Source organism: Ruditapes philippinarum, unplaced genomic scaffold, assembly GCF_026571515.1.
Source record: "Ruditapes philippinarum isolate M1 unplaced genomic scaffold, ASM2657151v2 ctg2565_1_1_1_1, whole genome shotgun sequence".
NCBI classification, from domain to species: Eukaryota; Metazoa; Mollusca; class Bivalvia; order Venerida; family Veneridae; genus Ruditapes; species Ruditapes philippinarum.
In genome coordinates, this window is record NW_026866921.1 from 1,177 (window position 1) to 26,031 (window position 24,855).

General features: G+C 33.6%; 1 protein-coding gene across 1 annotated transcript in view; it reads right to left on the reverse strand.

Annotated features, from left to right (window-relative positions):
* Window positions 1–383: 383 nt before the first annotated feature.
* LOC132734210 (complement C5-like) overlaps window positions 384–24,855 on the reverse strand; it is a gene marked incomplete at its 3' end in the record, with an annotated part of 43,761 nt that continues 19,289 nt past the window's right edge. Inside the window, 18 exon segments of the mRNA XM_060720906.1 lie at window positions 384–467; window positions 1,304–1,391; window positions 2,381–2,569; window positions 3,408–3,595; window positions 4,507–4,662; window positions 6,615–6,787; window positions 7,172–7,346; window positions 8,558–8,635; window positions 12,148–12,313; window positions 12,918–12,996; window positions 13,233–13,421; window positions 17,490–17,585; window positions 18,507–18,603; window positions 19,366–19,587; window positions 20,988–21,154; window positions 22,418–22,485; window positions 23,268–23,412; window positions 24,572–24,784. Of these exon segments, the coding sequence (XP_060576889.1) occupies window positions 384–467; window positions 1,304–1,391; window positions 2,381–2,569; window positions 3,408–3,595; window positions 4,507–4,662; window positions 6,615–6,787; window positions 7,172–7,346; window positions 8,558–8,635; window positions 12,148–12,313; window positions 12,918–12,996; window positions 13,233–13,421; window positions 17,490–17,585; window positions 18,507–18,603; window positions 19,366–19,587; window positions 20,988–21,154; window positions 22,418–22,485; window positions 23,268–23,412; window positions 24,572–24,784 (2,573 nt within the window).

Sequence of the window (24,855 nt, forward strand, 5' to 3'; positions counted from 1 at the left end):
ATCGTCAGAAATTACTAAATTTATTTAATTCGTTGAAAAGAATAATAAAATGTTCGCCAATGGCTCTTGCATATTATTTAATTCAACTCGTTCAATAAATTCAGCGTAAAACCTGCACTTATTCAATACTATATCCTCCCTTTATTACTTTAGGTTTGTTTAGAAAATGCCACTGCAGCTATTATCCTGCAATAAATATATTTTTTAATATATTTAACAGGCCGGGATTCATCGAAAGTACCTTTCTAGAAATTTGCAAAACAATTAACAATAAGATGTTTGAAGAAAATGTTGACGGACAAATGAATGTATGAACAGACTGTGTGTTATCACAATAGCCCAACTTGAGCAGTTTGTGCTTTGCAATGGAAATTAGAACAAACCTCGTGTAAGTAGAACACAATAAAACCTTTTCCGTCAGATGGCATTTCGTAGTTTGCAATGTTTGTGTTGTTCTCTTTAACGAGCTGCAATAAAGAATGATTATTTATTAATAAAAAAGTATCGTAAACATATTAATCGTTTTCTTACGAACCAAACTTTCAGAACTGTAAAACAAACTATTTATATAGTTATCTGCCATGTACAAGCAAATCTTTATTAATGAACTTTCTTACAACCGTTTATTAGTTTTCCTAAATCAACATGAAGGCATGTCAAGAGACAGTGTTGTGTCAACTATTTGAAAAACTAATTTAAATCAAAAGCATCAGGACAAGGTGAACCCGTATCACAAACAGCAGAATAACATAGTCAATTTGTTTATACAAATTTATTTATGTTCAATTATGTTAGAAGCTATAAGCTTATTGAAACACTTTCGAGTCCGTTCCTGGAACCATCTAGCATTCAGCAATAAATGTAAAGTTTCATGCTAAAGAGAAAAAACGTCTTGTCCCTGGTTTCAAATCCACGCGGCCAACAATACTTCAATTGCTAGTCCGACGCGTAAACCACTCTACCAAGTCGCCACTGAACTTAAATTGTTTAACACTTTACTCGTAAAAGATAAACATATACTTATTCATAGTCATGAAAACACCTCACTTGAGATATTTCATATTGCTTTTGATATTACTGACATATGAATACGCAAGACATGTTCATTGTGGACATGACGGAAAAGCATGTATTGTCGAACCAAAATAAGATAGTTTCACTTTATAGTTACTCTAAAAATCGTATACTAAGTTTGACTGACATGGATCATGAAATTCAATGAAAACATCACGCTACTGACACCTAGAACCAGCGTGAGAATTATTTAGTATTCAAGAATAATTTGGAATGACAAAATATTTACCTTTTCTATATCAGACTTGATCACTTCAACACCTGTTTCTAGTCCAAACTTCACAATAGACATACCATATGTTTTATCATTTTTAGAGCTACAAAAATACAAAAATCAACAAAATACAACATCTACTTCACAATTGTGCCATCAATGACGACTTGATTGACAGAATAATTAAAATATCTTTACAAACTTTACAGAATATGTCTCAAATACCGGTATACCTGTTAGTTATCGTTTCAGTAAATTTATATTCTTATGATTTCACAGTGGCGCATGGTTATCAAAATAAAATTTCACTTCAGCTAATCTAGAAATGGATTCGAACTTTGAATGTAAATATAACGTCCCATTGTAAGTAAAATGTACAGAAAACTGCAATAATACAAATTTTTATCATACTCCATGTACAAATATAACTTAAAACGACAATTTTTATCAAAATTGATATTTAAATTTGGAATTCATAATGCACGGAGGGTCAACGGACAACTTTGCTCAGCATAGTCTCAATATGATCTTAACACTTTCTGTATTACTTTAAAAAACAATTCATAAATGACCTTAACTGAAAATAAAATAAAATACTATAAAATGAATGTAACCATTTTACAAATACATTTATTTATCATTTTTAATACCGAATTTAAAATGTCCGACTCATGCACATTAACATCTTGTATATAGTTTAAACGTCAATTTTAAACACAGTTTTTGGGGTTTATGTGAGCAAAGAAGCACAGTTGTTGGGGTTAATGTGAGCAAACAGTCCACCTAACCGACTTTCCTGTATAACTTACAAGTAATCACCAACTACTAGCTAGTAGCCGATTACTTATCCATCATGATTTCTGTGGTGATAGAAAATGACTATAAGACTCAATGTTCGAGATAAAATTTAACCCATTAATTTCTTCTCGCCCGAAGATCTAACCAGCGGCCTCTGGATAACGGGGAATCTGACAGCGATAGCTAAAGACACATGTTTTATCTGGTCAGCTTTAAATATAATGTGCTTCGTTTGAAAAATAAATATATTTTTGTATGCTTACTTCGCAATAAGCTTATACAGAAAATGCTTACCTTATGCTGAAACGAATGCATTTTTTCTGAACTGTCGCACGAACACGACGGTTGCCTGCCTCTCTTTTCTTTCTCCCAAAGTTACTGTTTATCTTAGGATCTATTTCTGGCGGATCTCCAAAATTATCGCTGTCGTAGTCATCATAATCGTTATCGCCCGCATCACACTGGCCACATATATCACAGTTTCTGTAAACCAGAGATAAATAATTTATATTTGAAGAGGTCAGTGCAAGATCGTGCAATATTGAAATATTTTGATGATGGGTATGTTTAAAAAAGATTTCTGTAGTTTAGGTACCTTCTTGCACTGAACCTTTATTTACATATCTTTGTATATCAGTATAGTCAAATAGAGATATCAAACTCTTTTTTCAGAAATAAATTGAAGTCAATTTATTCAGGAGTGTGTGAGGCGAATCTTATCCAAATGAGCTTGTCACACATTTGAAACCAGAAACAATAGAATACACAGAGGAGAGCTGTGCAATAAAGCAAGATTGAAATCTTTCAAATTGATTCATTACATTCATGAATTGTACTGGAGGAAATACAGACCTATTCACAAGCTGTTTGCTATTCTATCATCCCTATATAATTATTTGAAGAAATAACCAAGAAATGTTTTGAAAATACACTTACATTCAAAGAAATCGTTTCAACGTTGCAGTTGAACATTGACTACACAAATACATTAAACGTTACATACAGTGATTCATTAGAATTTCAAAATCGTTTCTTTTCGGCTAATAACATTAATTCAATTTATTAAGATAAACTTATTTAAAATATCACTTTGATAAGTGCGTGACACGAATCTTATCTGATTGAATATGTCACACATTTAAAACAGGACAGTAGAAACAACAGAATACGGATAAAGTTATGTGTTTCACATTTTCATTAAAGTTATTCTTAATTGATAGCATTGATATATTTGTTGTATTTTATATACAAATATACACAGTTAAATTTTTGAAAAGGTTTAACTAATAAACGAAAATCGAAAAATGGTTTATGTTTTTACCTTGATTTTGCCAAATTGATATCAATCGGTAGATCTTCCACGTCTTGAACATCAATATCAGTGATGGTAAAGGGACAAGATTCTTCCGCAGTGGCTGGTCTGTTATAACGGAGATCAATTGACATAACTGCACTTCCAGTTCCCTGAACTTTTACCGTAAGTTTGTTATCTTTGGTCTCAACAGGTAACTAAAGAAGAAAGGAAAAAAAGTTTTATTTACAAGGCCATCTAGTTTAAAGATATATTAAGCTCATTCTTAGGAAAAAATTTCATTCACATAAATGTTTTGAAATCTATGAAATTCTTACTGAATATGTCTAATTTGAATAAAAGAACGAATAAGCTCTGTATGGGAAGCTACATTACCTATAACAGGTCAAGTAAAGTTGGCATTTTCATAAAAAAATATGAAAGTTTTTATAATGACATTATATATTTATATTGTGACCACATGTAGTGTGTAGAGTTTAAAACACAACATATCTACTTTGTGTGACGACTAAACATGTTAACTTAATATGTATTAAGAAACTTTTAGCAATAATCAATATTTTTATATGAAATTTGAGCGTTATATATAATTAAGCAAACTGAATATCAGCAATATTTCATATTATTCCTTAATGTTTTCATTTATCTTTAAAGGTTTTTTTCGAACAGAAAACGACTTAGTTGACATACACGCCACATATTTTCATTTTATTTTCTATGTCTTCTACTTTTCTAAAGAATATTATTTTTTACTTTGATTTGTTCTCACACGCACGCACGCATGCGTCAATACTGCTTAAGTCACATAGTAACTTTCCAGATTTTAAGTACCCGTCCATTTACAATTTAGAAAGTGATTAATATAAGTTGCAAGAACTTATTTCGCAAATGAGCTTAAATAAATATGTTTAAACCATTTACAATACTTCGGACATGCATACCATAATCATGAGTAGGACCACAGATCTTCAAAGAGCTAGCTACTTATTCCATATTAAGGATTCATCACATTGAAACGATTCCTATCCACAACGACTAGAGGCAAGTAAATGGGATTTAATGCCATTTACTACTAGTCCACTGTCAACATTTTGAAAATATGTCTTACCTTTGGTATAATTTGTTGAACAATAGCATTTTCTTTAGTCACTTTTACTTCTTTTATTACCGATTGGTCTGCGAAAAATTTGACCACTAGATCAATATCTGGAGAATAGGTAACGATGCTGTACTGAGACAAAGCTTGCAGGCCGACCACTGTATCCTAGACAATTGACAAAAACATTCAACAATAAATTTATTGTGCAAATATTTTGTAAAGGATATAAAAATGATGCTTATATTCATTTGACGACCACAATTATAGCAATAACAAGGTATTACACAAGGTTAATCCCTTCGCCTTGAAGAAGAAACATAAATGTTATTACTTAGTGAGAGGATATTTTTAAAAAGCCGTAAAATTAAGGTCATGATACTAATGCTAAGTACAGTTTTCAAGTATAACAAAAAGAGTAGGTTAGTATAACTAATAATATGTGATTTAATTAATCTTGTTTTATTTATGTCAGTGTATTAACCCATTATTTCATAAAGACGTTTTGTCATGCATATTCACCCCCCCCCTTTTGAGGCATCAAATGGTGAAAAAATGCTCTCTTTATAATCCCAAATATCTGTTCTCGCTTGAGAAATGATTTTAAAAAGTGTCCACCCTTTCGGCGCCGTCGCCTATCAAATAGATTCATCAGGGGGAGCCAGAGGGGGATGTGCCCTTTCTGTTTAAGGGTTTGAAGAGGGACAGAAGCCCCCCTGATCGCCAAAGATTTAAGACTTGTGACAGGCTAAAATTGACCTCAGATCGAGCAGAAGGTAACGTGTAATCAACGCTGAGAAGCCTTTGACTCTATCTTAATCCATTGAGAATTTGCAGCACTTCAGTCAGTTTTGATGGAAAAATCAAAGCAAAATAGTGATTTTTGGCAATTTTAAGATGTCCCGTCGCTGTCATGGTAACATGAAATTTAATGGTAACAGGAAATTTAAGATTGAGCATGCCGTTACAAAGGCTACTGTCCAGTTAACATTTGTACCAAGTTTGATGAATATTCAAGAATATTTAATAATTTCATAGCAATTTGAACTTGTAGCAGGAGGCTTTCGAATGAAATAGCCATTTTTCACAAAATTGCTTATGCAGTAATGGATTAAGTTTGAAGAAAATCAATCGCTCTAAAATATATAAAAAGGGGAATAACTTTAAAAGAAGGCAAGGTTGAGTTATTGTTCTTACACACTGTACTTAATATCAATGTGCTTTGACAGTGTCTTAAGTTTGCAGAACATCCGTCATATTTTAGGAGTTATGCGTCCGACAGTTTTCGTGTAAATCTGATAAAGGGAAATAACTCTAAAACTAAGCAAGGCAGATTTATTGAACTTCAACACTGCAATTTCTTGCGATGTGTATGAAGTTTATAAAAATCACCTTCTTTGGAGTTGTGCTCCGGACTAAATTTCACAAGTTAACCTGGTAACGGGAAACAACACTTAAAGTAGGCAAGGTAGGGTTATTGTTATTGCACACTGCGCTTCCTACGTATGTGTTATGCCAGTGTATAAAGGTTTGAAGAGAATTCCCCAAGTACTTTTGGAGATATGGTTTTGACAAAGTATGCCAAGTAAATCTGATAAAGGGGAATTACTTTAAAAGTAGGTAAGGGAGAGTTATTGTTCTTGAACACTGCACTTATTTCGTCCATGTGCTCTGTCAGTGTATAAAAATTGAATAAAATCGCTCAAGAAATTTAAGAGTTCTGCTCCGAAATAAATTGGAACGGAGGCATTAACGCACGTATGCACGGACGAAGATCCTTTCTAATTCTAATAAAATATAAATAATAAGGAAGAAGAGGAAGAGGAAAGTAATATCCATGATGATGATAAATATAGTAGTAGTGATAATAATAATGACGATGATGATGATGATGATGGTGATGATGATATTGATAATACTAGTAGTAATAATGATGATGATGACGATGATGATGATGATAAAAGTAGAAATTATAATGATAAAGATGTGATATTTGTGATATAAAGAAAAAGAATAACTAAATTAATCAAAATAGTAAGATGAACGAAATAGAAAATTATATATTCACAGCCGAATGATGAACATTATGATAAGGATGTGATTTCCGAAATCAAAGTTACCTGCGTTGTTCTAAATGATCCTGTGCCATCTCTTTGAGAGGTAAGCCAACTTACAATTGATGAACTTGTTTTTATGTCCCGGGATTGCAACATTGCAAGAAGAGCGTATGCAGTTGTTTCAACAGAATGAGCGTTTGCTGGTTTACCTCCCGGGATTCCCCAGAATGTTCCCTCTACAAAATACCAGTTTTTACACATTTATGACACCACCGAATCCAATTACTATACAAATTAAAAGTTATGATAGAATGAAGAAAATTACTATTACTAATTTCTAAAACAGGATAAAAATATGACATAAGAACATTAATCATGAATTAATGAACAGGTGTTTTTGCTTAATAACACTTGATATGAAGTTTTAAATCCGTCAATGTTTTAGGTGAAGTCAGTAGTTTAATTTTTTAGGTCTTATTATACACAAACTCTGGAATCCAAATTAAAAGAAAACTTACCCACAAAAAAGTGAAATAGAATAACGGGTATTAATTAATTCAATGTTACAATAAAGTAAAAAGACCCAACAAGAATAAGAAAAGACGACTAGAAAAACTTACCCCTATCTTTTCTTTTAATGTCATGTAAGTACTGCAAAAACTTATCTGTCTTTTTGCTGTCTGACAAGGCTAAAGCATATGTACTTATTGCTAACAGGTAAGGATTTTTCTTTAACATTTTATCGGAAAGATCTTCAAGGAACTTAATTGCCCTGTTGACGGTTGCACTAACACGCTAGAAAAAAAGAAAACGACATCCAAAAAATATTTCTTCTTGGTTAGTTTTCACTTGTACGGAAACGTTAAAGGGCCTTCATTTAGTGCGATCCTGGTGTGTGAGACGACTGAATTTTGTTCGATTTGATCAGATGATTAACACAAATGAATTCATTTTTTTCACAAAGACTATACCATTTTTTTTTGTCATTCTAAGTCACTTTTCTCAAAATGCTTGAAGCTTACTGGCAAGGTGAATTTTTGTCAAAACGACAAAATAAATTTAATGTTTTATAAAAGATAACTTTTCGCCTAGACAAACTATAAAGCATATCGTAAAAAGTTCGGCAAAATAAACCGTTTTTTAATATTTGTGAATAAAATAAATCTATTGTGTTAAAACGTCTATAACTAAATCGAATTAAAAACAGTCGACTTGTAAACACATCATCATCTCACTTTTTGGAGACCCTTTTACGTTTCCGTACAATTGATTTATTCTCGAATTCTAATCGGCAGGCCAGAAGCAGTTAGGTAAACACTTCAAGGTAAGTCAGATGTGAAAATCATGTCAAAAAGAGTACCATCGAGAACAATGATAACAAAAGTAAGCAAGAGGAACCTCCCAGCGGCTGCTCCGTTCGAATGTTTATTTCTGAAGCAAACCAAAGTCGGAGAGGTAATATGTGTGAAGAATTATCATAGAATACAAAATATAAGTTTAATTTTATATTTGACACTGAGAGTCAATGTCAAATTTTACATATGAATTAATCAGCACGTGTCCTTGGTCATAAGTGTTCTTTCGTCTGAGAATAAATCCATAAATAAAAAACAATTTAAGCAAAGTTCAATAATTGACTTGAAGGCTATGCTTTGAATTCCATTGTTCCTTCTTTAAAAAAAAAACACACACAGAAACTGACATTGTTTTAATGACACTATATTTTTATATTGTGACCACCTTTAGTGTGTAAAATTTTAAACATAACATATCTACTTTATGTGAATAAAACATGTTTATTTTAAATTTGCTAAAACACTGTGTAGCAATTATCAAAATTTTCTAATATAAAATTTGAGCATAGTATATCTTTATAAATCACTCCTTATCTATTTGTTTATTTCTTAGAGTAATTTAATTCAAAACTACTTTTAAATAATTAAATAAAACAAGTGTACATAATTAGTATAAAATATGAAAATTATTGAAACAAACACAACACTTACAGAAGATCTATTACCACATTCTTGTAAGGTAATCAGTACAAAGGCTGTTAAGGTAGGATCTCTTTCATTGATTTGTCCCTGTTTAGAATAAATAAACAAACCATATCAACGATTAGCTAGTTTTCATTTTCATAAACAATAAACATAATTGTATAGCTTTCATTTTCATCTTATAAACAGTAAACATGATTTTTCATGTTCATTTTATTCACTATAAACATAGCTTTCATTTTCATTTATGAACTATATACAAAGGTTTTGTTTTCATCGCAAAAATAATAAACATAGCTTGCCTTTTCTTTTTATGAACTATAAACATAGCTTTGATTTTCATTTCATGAATTATAAACATAGCTTTGATTTTCATCTCCGAAACGAAAAACAAAGCTTTCATTTTTATTCAATAAACAATAAACATAGATTTCATTTCAATTTTAAGAACTATAAACATAGCTTTCATTTTAATCTTAGAAGCGATAAACAAAGCTTTCATTTCACAAACAATAAACAAAGCTTTCATTTTAATTTTATAAACTAACAATAAACATAGCTTTCATTTTCATCTCGGCAATCATAAACAAAGCTTTCATTTTCATTTGATAAACAGTAAACATAGCTTTCATTTTAATATTATGAACTACATGTGGAAACATATATTTCATTTTCATTTAATATACAATAAACAAAGCATTCATTTTCATTTAATAGTAAAAACTCTAAAAACCGGACGCTGTCTGGACTTGACCAAAAGTCCGGTTTTCAGAGGATTCCGGTTTTCAGAGGTTTTACACATTTATTGATAATTATAATGTGTTTGAACAATGACTTTGTTCAAACATTTTGTATTCATTTTTCAACCCTTTTGTCTAAGTCATATTTTAATTTCTTTTTGCAATAAATGTCTTTTAGTAATTTTATTATGCAAATCCATGAATATAATTCTGAAAATCAGAAATTAAAACAACACATTGTCTTAAATATATCCTTTTAATTGGTTTTTGAAATATGTAATTAATGTAATTTAGTATTACTATTTTTGCATTTAATTAATATTCAAACAAAGATAACTTCAAGGTCAAAATTTTAAGCAAAACAGGAATCATTTAACAATATTTCCCCAATTCTTTAAGACATTTTATATTTAAACAAGAGGGCCATGATGGCCCTGGGGTCGCTCACCTGTACATAGGCCCCCAGGGCGGGGCCAGTTTAAACCAAATGGCTTTTATTTGAACAAACTTGGTAGACACCCATTAGAACATGTTTCATGCTAAAAATCTTAGCTCTAGCTCTTTGGGTTCTTTAAAAGAAGATTTTTAAGTTTTTACTCTATGTATATAGGGAAAATCAATAACCCCTGGGGCGGGGCCAATTTTGACCCCAGGGCTTTTATTTGAACAAATTTGGTAAACGCCCATTAGAAGATGTGTCATGCTAAATATCTTAGCTCTAGCTCTTTGGGTTCTTTAAAAGAAGATTTTTAAGTTTTAACTACATGTATATAGGGAAAATCAATGACCCCTGGGGCTGGGCAAATTTTGACCCCAGGGCTTTTATTTGAACAATCTTGGTAGACATTCATTAGAAGATGTTTCATGCTAAATATCTTAGCTCTACATCTTTGGGTTCTTTAAAAGAAGATTTTTTAAGTTTTTACTATATGCATATAGGGAAAATCAAAGACCCCCTGGGGCGGGGCCAATTTTGACCCCAGGGCTTTTATTTGAACAATCTTGGTAGACACCCATTAGAACATGTTTCATGCTAAATATCTTAGCTCTAGCTCTTTGGGTTCTTTTAAAGAATTTTTTTTAAGTTTTTACTTTATGTATATAGGGAAAATCAATGAACCCCTGGGGCGGGGCCAATTTTGACCTCAGGGCTTTTATTTGAACAAACTTGGTAGAGATCCATTAGAACATGTTTCATGTCAAATATCTAAGCTCTAGCTGTTTGGGTTTTTTAGAAGAAGATTTTTTTAAGTTTTTACTATATGCATATAAGGAAAATCAATGACCCCCTGGGGCGGGGCCAATTTTGACCCAAGGGTTTTTAATTTGAACAATCTTGGTAGACACTCATTAGAAGATGTTTCATGCTTAATATCTTAGGTCTAGCTCTTTGGGTTCTTTAAAAGAAGATTTTTTTTAAGTTTTTACTATATGCATATAGGGAAAATCAATGATCCCCTGGGGCGGGGCCAATTTTGACCCAAGGGCTTTTATTTGAACAATCTTGGTAGACATTCATTAGAAGATGTTTTATGCTTAATATCTTAGGTCTAGCTCTTTGGGTTCTTTAAAAGAAGATTTTTTTAAGTTTTTACTATATGCATATAGGGAAAATCAATGATCTTCTGGGGCTGGGCCAATTTTGACCCCAGGGATTTTATTTGAACAATCTTGGTAGACACGCACTAGAAGATGTTTCATGCCAAATATCTTAGCTCTAGTTCTTTGGGTTTTCTAGAAGAAGATGTTAAAAGTTTTTTTCTTTTGGTTGCCATGGCAACCAGAGTTCTGCATGGAATGGAATTCTTTGAACAACTTTGTTAAGGCTTCACACAAGGAACATCCCTGTGAAGTTTCATTATGATCTGCCTTATGGTTTCAGAGGAGATGTTGTTTGAAAAGTGTGAACGGACAACAGATGACGTACGACATACGACATACGACGGACGACAGACGACGGACGAAGAGTGATCCTAATAGCTCACCCTGAGCATATGCTCAGGTGAGCTAAAAAACCACACAACAAATTTAAAACATTTTGAAAAATCATACCTATACAGAGAAAGACACAATTATTATAAAAGAGCTTTAATTTAGTTGCCAATAAGAAATTAACACACACTGACAAGAGTTTTCACACCTGCATAGATAAGAAAGACATGATCATTAATTGGTAATTGAACACGTCACCAGTTAAGATTATGTTTAAATCTACATTAAAATACACAGAACATTGACACATAAAATTGCTGTCCGGTTTTCAGAGGATTTTTTATGCATGTTTATCATTAGAAACCATAGAAAATCGTCCGGTTTTCGGAATTCAGAGGTTCCGGTATTCAGAGGATTTTTTTCAATGAACATATAAGGAGAAAATACGGGACTTTTAAAATGGTCCGGTTTTCAGAGGATTCCGGTTTTCAGAGGGTCCGGTTTTCAGAGTTTTTAGTTGTACAATAAACAAAGCATTCATTTTCATTTAATATACAATAAACAAAGCTTTCATTTTCATTTAACAAACCAGAAAAATAGCATCACATTAGAAGTAATACATTTCAGAAAGTCAGCTACTAAATGTGGTCATGATACAATATTTACAATATGTCAATATTCTGATATAAAACTTATTTAACTTGGTTTAACAGGCGGATTTTGTGCAAATTGTTGTTGTTGTTATTTAATCTATATCATTAACATTTTGTATTAAATATGAAACTTGATTGAAATAAATAATCAAATCCTGATCAAACAGTCTCCTTCTCAGATTAAAAAAATAATGAATTTTGTGCCTTTAAACTGGCACAGAACTTTATCCTTATCCTGAGCTAATATCTATAGAATTTAAATGTTTGATCTTACTATCATTTCTCGGTGTATTACTGGCATTTTATCAACAAATGATCCATCAGCTTCAGCATGATTATTCAGCCAATCAATTGTAAGTTTTACATCTTTTTCTTGATCAACAGCATCATTTACAACCTTCTTGGCTTGACAGAACACCTTGGCAACAAATGCTGTGAGCCTATAACATAGTATAAAGAGGATATTGAATGAGAGTTAGTTCAATACTGAATTTATTGAACGAGTTGAATAATATTTTATCAACGAGTTCAATAAATTTAGTAATGGACTTACTTGAATATAATATCATTTTTTATGACAAAACTCAATATAAAGACTGTTTAAAGAGAAAAAAATCATTTAAAAAATCATAACGCTAAAACATAGCGCGTCTTTACCCTGGGTTTGTATAACACAAATGGCGTCATGTCAAAATATGCATAGCCGTGCAATACCATTTTTACGGAGTCGCAAAAGCAACAGCAATTTATGTGATAAATAAATATACTGTCTGTGTAGAAACTGTCACATGAAACTTTCACAATCTAATCCACTCGGCTATTATGCTTCGCAATAGATCTTTGACATTATAGGGCGACATATTCGAACCACTTTAGTCACATGATTCCGCCATTTTGTTTGTTAACGTTATGATGTGAGTTTTGAATTTTAAAATTTACACAATATTTTTGTATTTAAAAAAAATGTGACTCGGGTCGGTGTTCAGTAGTTCCTGAAAGTTAGTAACTACAGTAATTACAATATTTTATAATCAATAGTCTCACCAAGTGCTAGCGGTTCGGTGTCTCCAGGCAGAATATGCTCCGTCGGTATGTCTGTATTGGGAAACCTCTCTGTTTACACCTGTTAAAATACAATAGTGTGCTTTGCTTGGAAATCAAGGGAAAACATTGAAGAAAATAAAACATGAAGTTTTAAGAAATTATGAAGTATCGGCTTCTTCTGAAAAACCTATAAGATTGTAAATGTTATGCTATCATAAGACAATATTTGAAATCATAAGACCATTTTTGAAATGATATTTATCCAAACAGCAATTTATAAAATACAGGTACACACTTAATAATGTAAATAAATACCATCTCTTATCCATTGACTTCCCTTTGTTTCTATGTCAGCGGTCTGTTGTTTTGTTTGTTTTAAGTAGGTCATGGCGTATACAGTTGGTGCCAGCCTAATCATCGTCTGCTCACCGCATCCGGCAGGTTGTTTAAACAAAGAATCCACGCCCTCTATGATCGTATTGACAATATTAGTCATCACACTACCTGTTGATTTAAAAATAGACATCAAAGTATCAGATCTTCCGGATACAATAAGTATGAAAATTGTATTGCCTTTTCTATGGTCAACATCATCTGTAGTGACGATTATTTCTGTCCTTATAACCCGTATAAGTCAGGCCGGTCTATGCACAAAAACGGAAGAATCAATACAATACTACATACATGTACGCTCCAAGTATTCTTATTATATAAAAGGCAAAACTATTATGTACTTTTAGTTGACTAACCTTTTTTACTTTCAATACAGTTGTATAAACGTATAATTTAACACTTATTAACCACTGCCGGATCCTTGTTGGAGTGTTCCTTGAATGGGAGGGAGAGAAGAACAAATTTCGCGCACACAAAATGTGAAAACAAAATCGAAATCACGGGCGTTGCCTTAGCGGTGCACTGGTGCAGCAGGTGTTGCTACAGTGTTGGCTTAGCGGGCGTTGGCTCAGCGGGGGTTTAAAGTTGGTTTAGCGGCATACCGTTTTTGACTAAGGAGCTGAACGGATCGTTTTGAAGTTCTGAAAGATTTTGATAGAAGTCAAAAGTTAATTTTCATCATTCCACTTGGACAAAAGAAGAGGAAGGAAAGGCAGCAGCCTCAAAGAAGATCATTACTGAGCAGGCAGCTGAACCAATGTAGTCAGGTAAATATATGTGGTCCACTGGTTGTGCCAAGTAATATTTAACAACTGTGAAAAAATACAGCTCAATACAGCACATCTAGCGACTTCGAGGAACAGAAAGACAACGAGGACTCACTCTCGTTCATTGAAACTCAAAGCGGTAGTCACGAGGTCCCAGGACACCCCTTACAAGTTCCCTTCTCCATCACCACCAGACCACGCGGTGCCGCCACCAGACCCGAGTCAGAAGACTCCCCTGCGATGCTAGAGATAAGGGATTGTATGAAGGCTACCAACGCTCTCATGGAGAGACTGGGTTAAGCCCAGGAGATCAGCCATGCAAGTTAGACCATCATCACGTACACGTCCCAGTCTCTCCAACGACTAACTGAGGCTCAGTACCAGCTCAGAGTGGAGAGAATGACCAGCTCAACAACGTCAAGCGAAACCCACACGCGCTGTCTTCCAGCAGCAGCTGAAATACTTCCAGTCTCAGCCTTAGCATCACGGCTTCCAGCAGCAGCATGTCGACTTCCAGCAACAAACTCAGTCTGAGCATCAGACTCAGCACTTCCAGCAATTGCAGACACCCAGAGTCAGCCAGTCATCTTCAATCCCAAGAAGCTCTAACGAAGCCTCATGTTGTCAAACTTACAGAACTTTTCCTTAACCACACCATCATGAGCACCGTCAAGGTGGGGGGAATCTCCATGACCTCCAGAGGCAGGAGATGAACGCTCCTCCCATTCTAATCACCACCTCAGCTCAAGGGACTGCTGATGTACTTGCAGAGATGAGGGCTACCACTGAGGAGAATTGAAACTGCTTGTGATGTGTTCAAGTAACTGCTCAGATATATCATGTTATCTTTGTTTAAGGGATGAGCTTGCCAGCTGTTTTGATATTTGCTGTTTTTTGTTTGCATGTGCACTTGTGTGTTTAGGTGGTCTCAAAAGACTTGAGCTTTAATAAACAACATTTTTATTAAACTATTCTTGACTACTTTTATTTTGTATCTTATATTTATATTGTTGTTACTGTATTATTTTGTCCTTTTCAGGACCATGATGTAAAACAGCCATTGTGCTGATACATGTTTTTATCCTGATTGAATACTTTGAAACAACAATCAGATTAAAGACCTTTATTGGCAATTCTAACTAAAAAAACAACAAAAAAAACCTCAAGTATTTTAAATATAAAGTACTTTGATTAATATAGTATGACATCTAAATGAGTCGTATCACAAGTTTCTTTAATAATCCCTCATAACGTTTTAAACAAACACACAATTTATTCATTACATTTCCAATATTAGGGCCCCACAATCGCTCGACTTCCTTTAACAATGTCAAATAACATTTACAACAAAGTAATCAACATGAGTATATAAAATATGAACAATGCACAAGTGTCACCTCAGTGTTCTGCACAGCGTTTAGTTAATAGCCATCATTCTCTCCTGCTGGTCCGCTAATCCTGTTGGGGAGTTGCATCAATGCTTGAGTAGGTTTCGCCGCCCATTCCCATCACGTGAGGCTGTGTTTGGGCCTTGCACAACGATAGTGTCCTCAAAGTTCCGTCCTTCTCTCCATGCTTGAACCTGCAGGTTCAAATCTGGTTGTGCACGGTTCAGAAGTCTGTTCTTGTGCACTGGGAAGAGGGTGCGCATCAGGTTGTGGAGGACGCAGCAAGCTTCCACGATGATTCTCAAAGTTTCATGGTGATGTTGCATGGTCGTGTGCAGAATCTTGAACCTGTTGGCTAGGTTGCCGAAGGCGTTCTCCACGACCCGTCTTGCCCTGGACAGCCGATAGTTGAAGATGCGCTTTTCATAGGTGATGTTTCTGGTGCTGTACGGCTTCATGAGGTAGGTCCGCAGTGAGAAGGCGCCATCCCCGATGATGAAGTGAGGCACATTCTGATTGTCATTGGATAGGGGGTGTGGCTGAGGAAAGGCATGACTCATGTTCTGGTCCAGTTCACGACGGAGATCACTTAATTTGTAGATCTGACCATCTGAGGATGAGCTATTGACTGGTAACGCTATAAAACCCTTTGTAGTTGTAGAATTCTGAGTCACAGATACGAGGAGCTTTACAGGCCACGTGCTTGCCATCAATGGCACCAACTGTGTGGTGAAAGTTCCATCTCTGGTACCATTGGTCAGCCAGGTCCCTCCATCCTTGTTAAGTTGTTGGGCAAAACAAGAGTTCATCTGTGTACTCCTCAATGATGGCCGTTACCACTTCTCTGTCTACCACACTAATGGTGTTATTGGGAACCCTCCAGGTGAAATTCATGTTTCTGGAGCTGTTACCAGACGCAAGGTGCCGTAGGGTGATTGCCACTTTGAGACTAGGTTCTGAAGGTCAGCCTCTGTTCAACTTCATCAAACATGGCTTGCGGCATCCTCATGAAGTACAGGAAGGCTCGTGGATTCTCATTCCTTAGCTTCACCATCAGCTCGTCATACAGTCTATTTTAGGCCTTCTCAGTATCCAATGTCTGACCCGCTCCACCAAAGTCTGTGCAACGTTTAATCACCTCCCGGGTAAAGCTTGCGACGCAGCGTTGGTCCAGTGTTTAAGATTTCTGCGTTGGCCCAAGCGTCCACGAACTTTCGTTAAGCGGTGCCAAACTTTGACTTGGCGTTGTTGTGGCGGAAGTTATCTTTGTCGGAGTTGAAAAATTGCCCGGTCCTCATCGCTCGCAATATTTTGTGCAGCTCAAAACTTTTGAAGCGGTAGGAGGGACCATAAGCGGTGACCGAGCGAATACGGGGTTGCCTTAACGGGGGACAACGATTGGTGAACAGTAACGAGCGGTGATGAATTTTTTTACCGCTCCAGGAACGCTCCAGCAAAGTTCTTGCGGGCCTTGAATAAGTTGGCAAATACCATAACGCAATATTTTAACATACTATGTCATAGAACTAGTGTATTGCCGACACGGAAATGGGAATAGAAAATGAGAACGATATTAATTTACGCAAAAAAAAAGAAAAAAAGAGAACAAAACAAAACAAACAAACATGTAAATTTAACGATTTTGTCATTTTTTTATTTTGTTAGAATTAAAATTTTCCTTCTTTGCCTTAAAGTTTCTAAAAATGTACTTCTCAGGGAAACTTCTTTAATTAAATACTTTTTTCATTTGAATTTCCCGCATTTGCAATTAACCTTTTAAGGCAAAATCAAGGGCAGTCAAATCTTGGAGGTTTCATGATTTGAGTTCCACCGCAGATGTAAATCTTTTTCAACTTCTATTTTTACGCTCTAAGTAAGACCTTAGCTTACCTCTCCTTTACCTTAAATTTATCTTTACCTTACCCTAACCTAACCTCATCTCACCTCACCTAACGTCACCTCACATTACATTACATTACATAACCTTACCTCATGATAAAATGAATTCACTTGTTAGTACTTACTTTGGATATACGCAGTAGCTGCCCCTGTCTGTGAAATACTATTCTTTGGAAGCGTTAGATCTACTTCGTACTGTCTTACGTCCCTGCTTGGTTGAACTGAAGTAATCAAAAAAGACAAGTGACTTGATGATATAGTTTTGCATACATAGAGAGAAATTCGTAAAATTTAGCGGATAATAAATATTATGAAAGAGAAATGCGTATACTTAATTTACTTAATATATTACAGTATACCCTTCCAAGATCTTGAGTAAGTATTTAGATGATATTAATGTAACTTAACATGTTGTTATATTTGTTTTTCAGTTATAAATTATAATAAACGTCAGCTGAGTAATCAATAAAATAAATAAGTTATAAATATCTTTCGGAATTTATCGGTAATGTTCAATAAATAAAAGGAATGGGGGCAATTTTTATGGTTTAGGTATTTCTTTTTATATTTTATCCTAAACATAATGTAATAATCAATACTAAATAAAGTTCAATCACCATTTAGATAGTCAAGCTTTTGAAATATACAACTAATTATTCCCAGTTTGACAGACAAAAAAATAAGTTTGATATCACTTAACTAAATTTGTATCTTTCATTGTCGTTATAAAGGAGTATTCTTGTAGATAAGTGGATAATATATTTCCTGATTATTATGAAAGAAAAAATCGTTCAGATGTGTCACACAATAGAAAGAGGTGATTCTGACATAGGAAAGCTTCCCCGAAAGCAAAGAAAACAAATTAATGTTGTAAGTGAATATCTGTCACAGACACTAGGTTTGAAAATACAATAAATGCACTGGCATCAAATTGTAAAATTAAGATATAAGAAGCCACGCTACCAATTTCTACAAAAGGGGAAGACACTTAGAACAAAATAACTTTCTACCACGCAGTGATCTCCCCTTACAGGATATGAGATGCACAGAGTTTGGCAAAATAACTGAATACATGGAATGAGTGGGTTAAAATGAAAGATAAAATTGTTGACATTTAATTAGTACTGTTACCACTAACTTACAGTCTTTAACTACACGAATATCATTTTTACAATCTTCTTTCTGTTTCATTGGATCTAAACACACAACAATTGTTATTTTTTCATCTATACCCTCATTCTGAAATACATAACAAAGAAAAAGGTGTACAGATCTTTTTTAAAATTTCCGTGAGCACTTTTTTATACTTATTTCCCATAATAATAATATATTTTTAACTTCGAGTCGACGAGATGTTTACAAAAATAAACCCCATAAATTACAGTCAAATTGTGAGCATTTCGTAGGTGCGCGATGACGTAGTATCCTTACCATACTTGAATGATATACGAATGCGACAGTTAAACTTTGATGGATAATCCTAGTTTTGAAAAATATATTATTGTGTTTTAAAATTCATCTTAAATCGCATGACTGGTTCCTGTTTTTACCTTTATTGTTAACAGTGTATAATGATTTAATATGAACTTAAGTAAAGTCAATGAACAAGGTAATTAGCAAAAAAAAATGTCCATTGTTTTTTAGACAACATTTCTTGTTAATTGTGTCATTCAGTTTTTGAAAGCACCGTTTCCATTCTCAATCAGAACACATCAGTGATTGCTTCAGAAAAGTTGTAGGAATACCTAGTCGAATACCATTGTGTTAAATTAAAATGGCAGCGACGATGATCAACAAATGACACTGGCAAATTTTACCGATAGGTATACAAATCTTTCAATAATTTAATGCTTTTTTATTTGATTTCCTTTTAAATATACACGTGTAATCAAAAGCTGGACAAGCCAAAGCCTTAACTTCCCTGCATTAAGTTTTTTTGAAATTGTATAATCTGTAAATACATATTTTTTACTCTATAAAACGTGTTTCAACAACACTTACTACAACGAATAGTTTCTTTTCAATGACGTCAACTTCCGGTATTCCTCCTTGCGTAACAATGGCAGACACTTTTACAGGAAATAGGCCGTCCTTTAAAGGTATCATTGGAAAGGTTACTGTTTGTGCGCTATTCGGCGGGAGCTCAACTTTGACTCGAGGTGATGGTTTCCCTGGGTCGCTGTTATAACACAAATTTTGAACTCCTTGCAGGTAAACATTGGCCTAAAAAGATACACTACTTTTATGAATCATATGCAAATTATCTATTCTTTAATGCACATATTAGTATGCGGAACTCGGGATTTAAGCGGGAAACAAAACCCTCTCAGATGTACACCAGTAAAAGACCATGAAGACCAGATAAATTATTTTACCTTTACCAGTGGACGTGTGTAATGGAATTTCGCAGCTTCGAATTAGGGATCATTCAATATTAATTAGATTTCAAAAGCGAAATACAAAAACACACTTTTTTTAGCATGGTCTGCGTATTTGAACATATTAAATGCATTAAATAGCACAAAACTAAAACGTTTACTAGCACATTATTAATACGTAAACCAACGCATTATTAATACGTTAACTAGCACATAATTAATGCGTTCACAGGCAGGTAATTAATACGTGTACTAGCATATTATCAATGCGTAAACTAACATTTTATTAATGCGTTAACTAGCACATTATTAATACGTTAACAAGCACATTTTAATATGTTAACTAGCACATTATTAAAGCGTTAACTAGCATGTAATTAATACTTCTTCTAGCATATTGTTAAAATGTAAAGTAGCACATTATTCATACATTAACTAGCACATAATTAATGCGTTAACAAGCAAGTAAGTAATACGTGTACTATAATTTTATTAAAACGTGAACTAGCACAATATTAAAGCGTTAACTAGCACGTCATTAATGCTTTAACTAGCACGTGATTAATAAGTGTGCTAGCATATTATAAAAATGTTAACTAGCACATAATTAATGCAATAACTAGCACATTATTAAAACGTAAAGTAGCACATTAATAAAACATAAACAGGCACATAATAATGCAATAACTAGCACGTTATTAATACGTGTACTATCAAATTAAAATGTTAACTCGCACATTATTAAAGCGTTAACTAGCAAGTCATTAATGCGTTAACTAGCACGTAATCAATACGCGTGCTAGCATATTATTAAAACGTTAACTAGCACATTATTTATGCGTTTACTAGCACATTTTAATAAGTTACCTAGCACATTATTAATACATTTACTAGCACATTATTAACGCGTAAACTTAAACATCATTAATGCGTTAACTACCACGTAATTTATACGTGTACTAGCATATAATTGATACATTATTAATGCGTTAACTAGCACCTTTTTAATGTGTTAACTAGCACATAATTAATGCGTTAACTAGCACATTATTAATTTGTTGACTAGAACATGATTAATGCGTTAACTAATGCATTATTAATACGTTTACTTGCACATTATTGAAGCATTAACTATATATCTCACTCAACGATTTTATGACAGTAGTCAAATAATTCACTCAAACTCGTATCAACTTAAAATTTTAAAAGGATTTATAAATACTGGATTTACAAATGCATACTTACCACTTTATTGTCAGACCCCGGCATACCGTAACTAAATATCGTTGCTTTAACATTGAAATGTTCCAAACGAGATGCTTTGTACGGAAGATCAAGTTGAATGAAGAAATCTCTGAAAGCCTTAAAATCGAAAGGGTCAGCAATACACATACCTTCATCTTTCGTTATACCTGCAATATTTTAACATAGCCTTAATTAACTGAGCTGAAATAGCACCCGAAGAAAATTGGGTGGCGGCGTTTAGTAAAAGCACCGACTAATAATCTAAGGATCGATTGTGGCGTGGGTTCAAACAAGAAACAAGTCGTTGTTTTGCCGACACTCATCGCTCAGTACTGGTTTGTTTCAGGAACGGATTCGAGAGTTTGACAATAAGCTTAAAGAGTTCTACGCAATGGAAAGCAAATAAATCAAGTGTTCATATTTAATTAACATTTTCAGGAACTTCACTGAACCCAAAAGCCTAGAAACATAATATTTATTTTCTTCCAACAATCATCAGCTGGGGTACTTAAAACAAAAAATATGCAGAAAATGAATAAGAAATATGCTAGGAAATGAGAATTGAAAATCGTATTGTCATGTATTTTTTTGTCCCGAAAAAACCAATACTTCTAATTCTTGGTTTATTTTCACAATTAGAATGATCAATCTTGAAAACCAGGGAAAGGGAATGATCTCAAAATGTGCACACATGTTATTGTTCTATACATCAATAACATACAGTAGATTCGGAAAACAGTTTTTAAAGCTTTCTAAGGCTTTGTATTTTGCTACGAGCAGCGTAGGAAATTTAATATCTCGCGAGACCGAAGGACGAGAGGGATATTATTTCCAAATGTTGCGTGTAGCAATATGCATGGCTTCAGAAAGCTACTATAACATAATTATCCTTTTATAATATACTTCTCTATGTTGTTTGAGAAAAAAAAGACTTTTAATATTTTAAACCTCGCTTAGTTATTTTAGAAACTGAAATATAGCTGTAAAGTAATAAAAATTAAAAATGACGGATCAATACGTAAAATATTTGCAAAAGAGGCCACGCCTTCGATTGGCTTTGGTTCCCGTCTCAAAATGCTACATATTGTGAACCAAGAAGAAAAAAAAGTCCGTCACTTCCATATATGGAACCGTATTTGTCACTAAAATCATAGTCTTCTACCCATTAAAGGAGAAAAAGTATACGTATAAAAGACAAAACATAACAAAATATCATCTTTAAACTTGATATTTTTTTTTAAAACAAAAAAGAGTAAAAATAGGACAAATGTGCTTTTGAAACGGGTGGAGTTAAAGAGAAAACTATACAATAACCTATCAACAGTCTTCTACCTTATTGAGTCACACATGACCACGGGTAAGAATAAAATGATATTCATAATTTCCTGTATATCATTTCGAAGTTTTAGTTATGACCTTTACCAACTTACCAATAGCCTGTATTTGCCATTCTGTTATAGAGTCTGGAACGTTTAGCATCGTCTTTTTCTGCCCGTCCCTAAAATTCAAAAGCAGTTACGAATTTATCATGTCAGCGGTTCTTGTTATAGGACGAGTTTCAAAAAAGGTTCAAATAAACTCATTCTTACAAAGCTTTAATAGATTAAAACCGTGATATGATATAAACATTGTGTTTACATGCCAACATCATAGATTGGAAATTTCTTAACGTCAATAATTTGTGACAATGAATATAAGGGTAACATATTACGATTGTATCATAGTTTGGGGACCTTTCTGTTGAAAATGGGTCAGAGTTAAATCGAATTCATATACATGCACAGTGCGTAAACTGAAGTGCAGGTAAAGGTTACACGCACTCTAGAGCATTCCCATTGATTGGCTCTTTTTATTTGGGTTTACTAATTCTGACGGCAGAGAGACGGGATTTCATATCATGACAACAAGGAACGTTTTTTTCATGTTTGACTATGATACAGCTACTCCACCTCGTAAAAATAAGATTGCCTCGTGTTTGGATTCTATTGATAACTATGTGTTTCTCAACCCAGTCAAGGCTGATTCGAAACCCAAACTGTTCACAAACATGTTTCCTCATATAAGACCGATGTTGGTAGTTTCAAGGCATTTGAGTCCAGAGTGGCTCAGTTAAGCAACAAATATTTTCATGTTCAATCTTAAATGAAAAACTATTTTACCAAAGTTTAATGACGGCACTTTTGCAAGATAAAATTACTGAAATACGTAGTTTGAAACATCACAGAAAATAAAAGCTGAAGGCCGTTCTAAGGGTAAAATTTGAAGCAATGGATGACTTACTTGTCCAGACTATAGACATCAAAAAGCCAAGATTCGCGGAAATTTGACCTAGTTTTACTTGTTATACCAGCATCAGCCAATCTTGCGATGTCCTCCAAATAGTCACTTTCGTCATCCAATGATTTTGAAGTTATCGATGTTTCATCTGTAACAAAAACAACATTCTAGTATTATTTATTTTCAATAAAAACAATATGCTGTAATTAAGTTTATTTTAGTAATATTTGCAATATAAGTCTCAGGCACAAAAAGCAATCTAACAATAGATAATTTGCAAATACATTTGTAGCTAAATGTTACGGATTGGATAACAAAATGATTATACAGTATAAAGCTCCAACTCAATTCAATTCAATTCTGTCTTATATTCATTGCATGACACAAATATTTAGCGATTGATATTACTTCATCAGTTAGTTTTGATAACGTGAGGGAATAAAGTAAACGCGGCGAACAATAATGTAACTATGAAGTAGATAGCTCTGATATATATTGAAATTCGGAGAAAAATTATATTCATTTTCAACTATATAAATATTTGTCTTCAGGCAATGAAAGCAAGATTTTAAATCTATATCTTTTCCAATATGTCTACCATTTTCTATCATAAGATAATGACACGAACAGCGAAAATTAGAAATAGGTTTGCTATACGTAAATGCTGAACTTAAATGCATAGTCTTTGTTTGTATCATTAATAATGCATTGTCGGTGTATCAAAATAATGCAGGCTCTGTGTATGTATAAAAATAATGCACGGTCTGAATATCATAAATAATGCACGGTCTGCATGGTCTGTGTATCAAAAATAATGAACAGTTTGTGTAGGTTTAAAGAATTATGCATTGTCTATCAGTAATAATTCACGGTCGTTGTTTCTAAAATAATGCACGTTCTGTGTGTGTGTATGAAAAAATGCATGGTTTGTATATAATAAATAATGCAGGGTATGTTTATCATAAATAATGCACGGTAAGTGTATGTATAAAAAAATGCACGGTATGTGTATAATAAATACTGAACGGTCTGTGTATCATTAATAATGAACGATATAATTCCTCACCAGTATAACTACAATGTCGCATTGTGACTAAAAGGGTGTCGGTGTGTTTAAAAACCTTCAAATAATAATGAATGAATGAATGAATGAATAAATGAATTAATGAATGAATTAATCGATTAATGAATTAATGAATAAATGATAAATAAATGATTAAATGAATAATGAATGCATGGTATTCATTGTTATAGTGAAAATTACACTAAAATTTACATTACAAATGCTCAGCAGGGTGGGTACTAACCAGTAATAAGATATTGCAGCTCATCTATACAAGTTTTAAAGAACGCCGTAACGCATTTGATCGAAACCTTTTTTTCCACCGTCAATTTATGTGCTTCAGGGTAGCAACTTGCGTATGGATTCATGCCCGCTGGGTTATCTGACTCATAGAAAAGCTCTTCCGCCAAGTCGAATCCTTTTTGACAACATGTTTCAGTTGCACCATATAAACATGCTAAAACAAATTTGCTCAACATTTAATACTTAACACACAATCTGAAACAGAACTGTATTGCTTCCGGTACA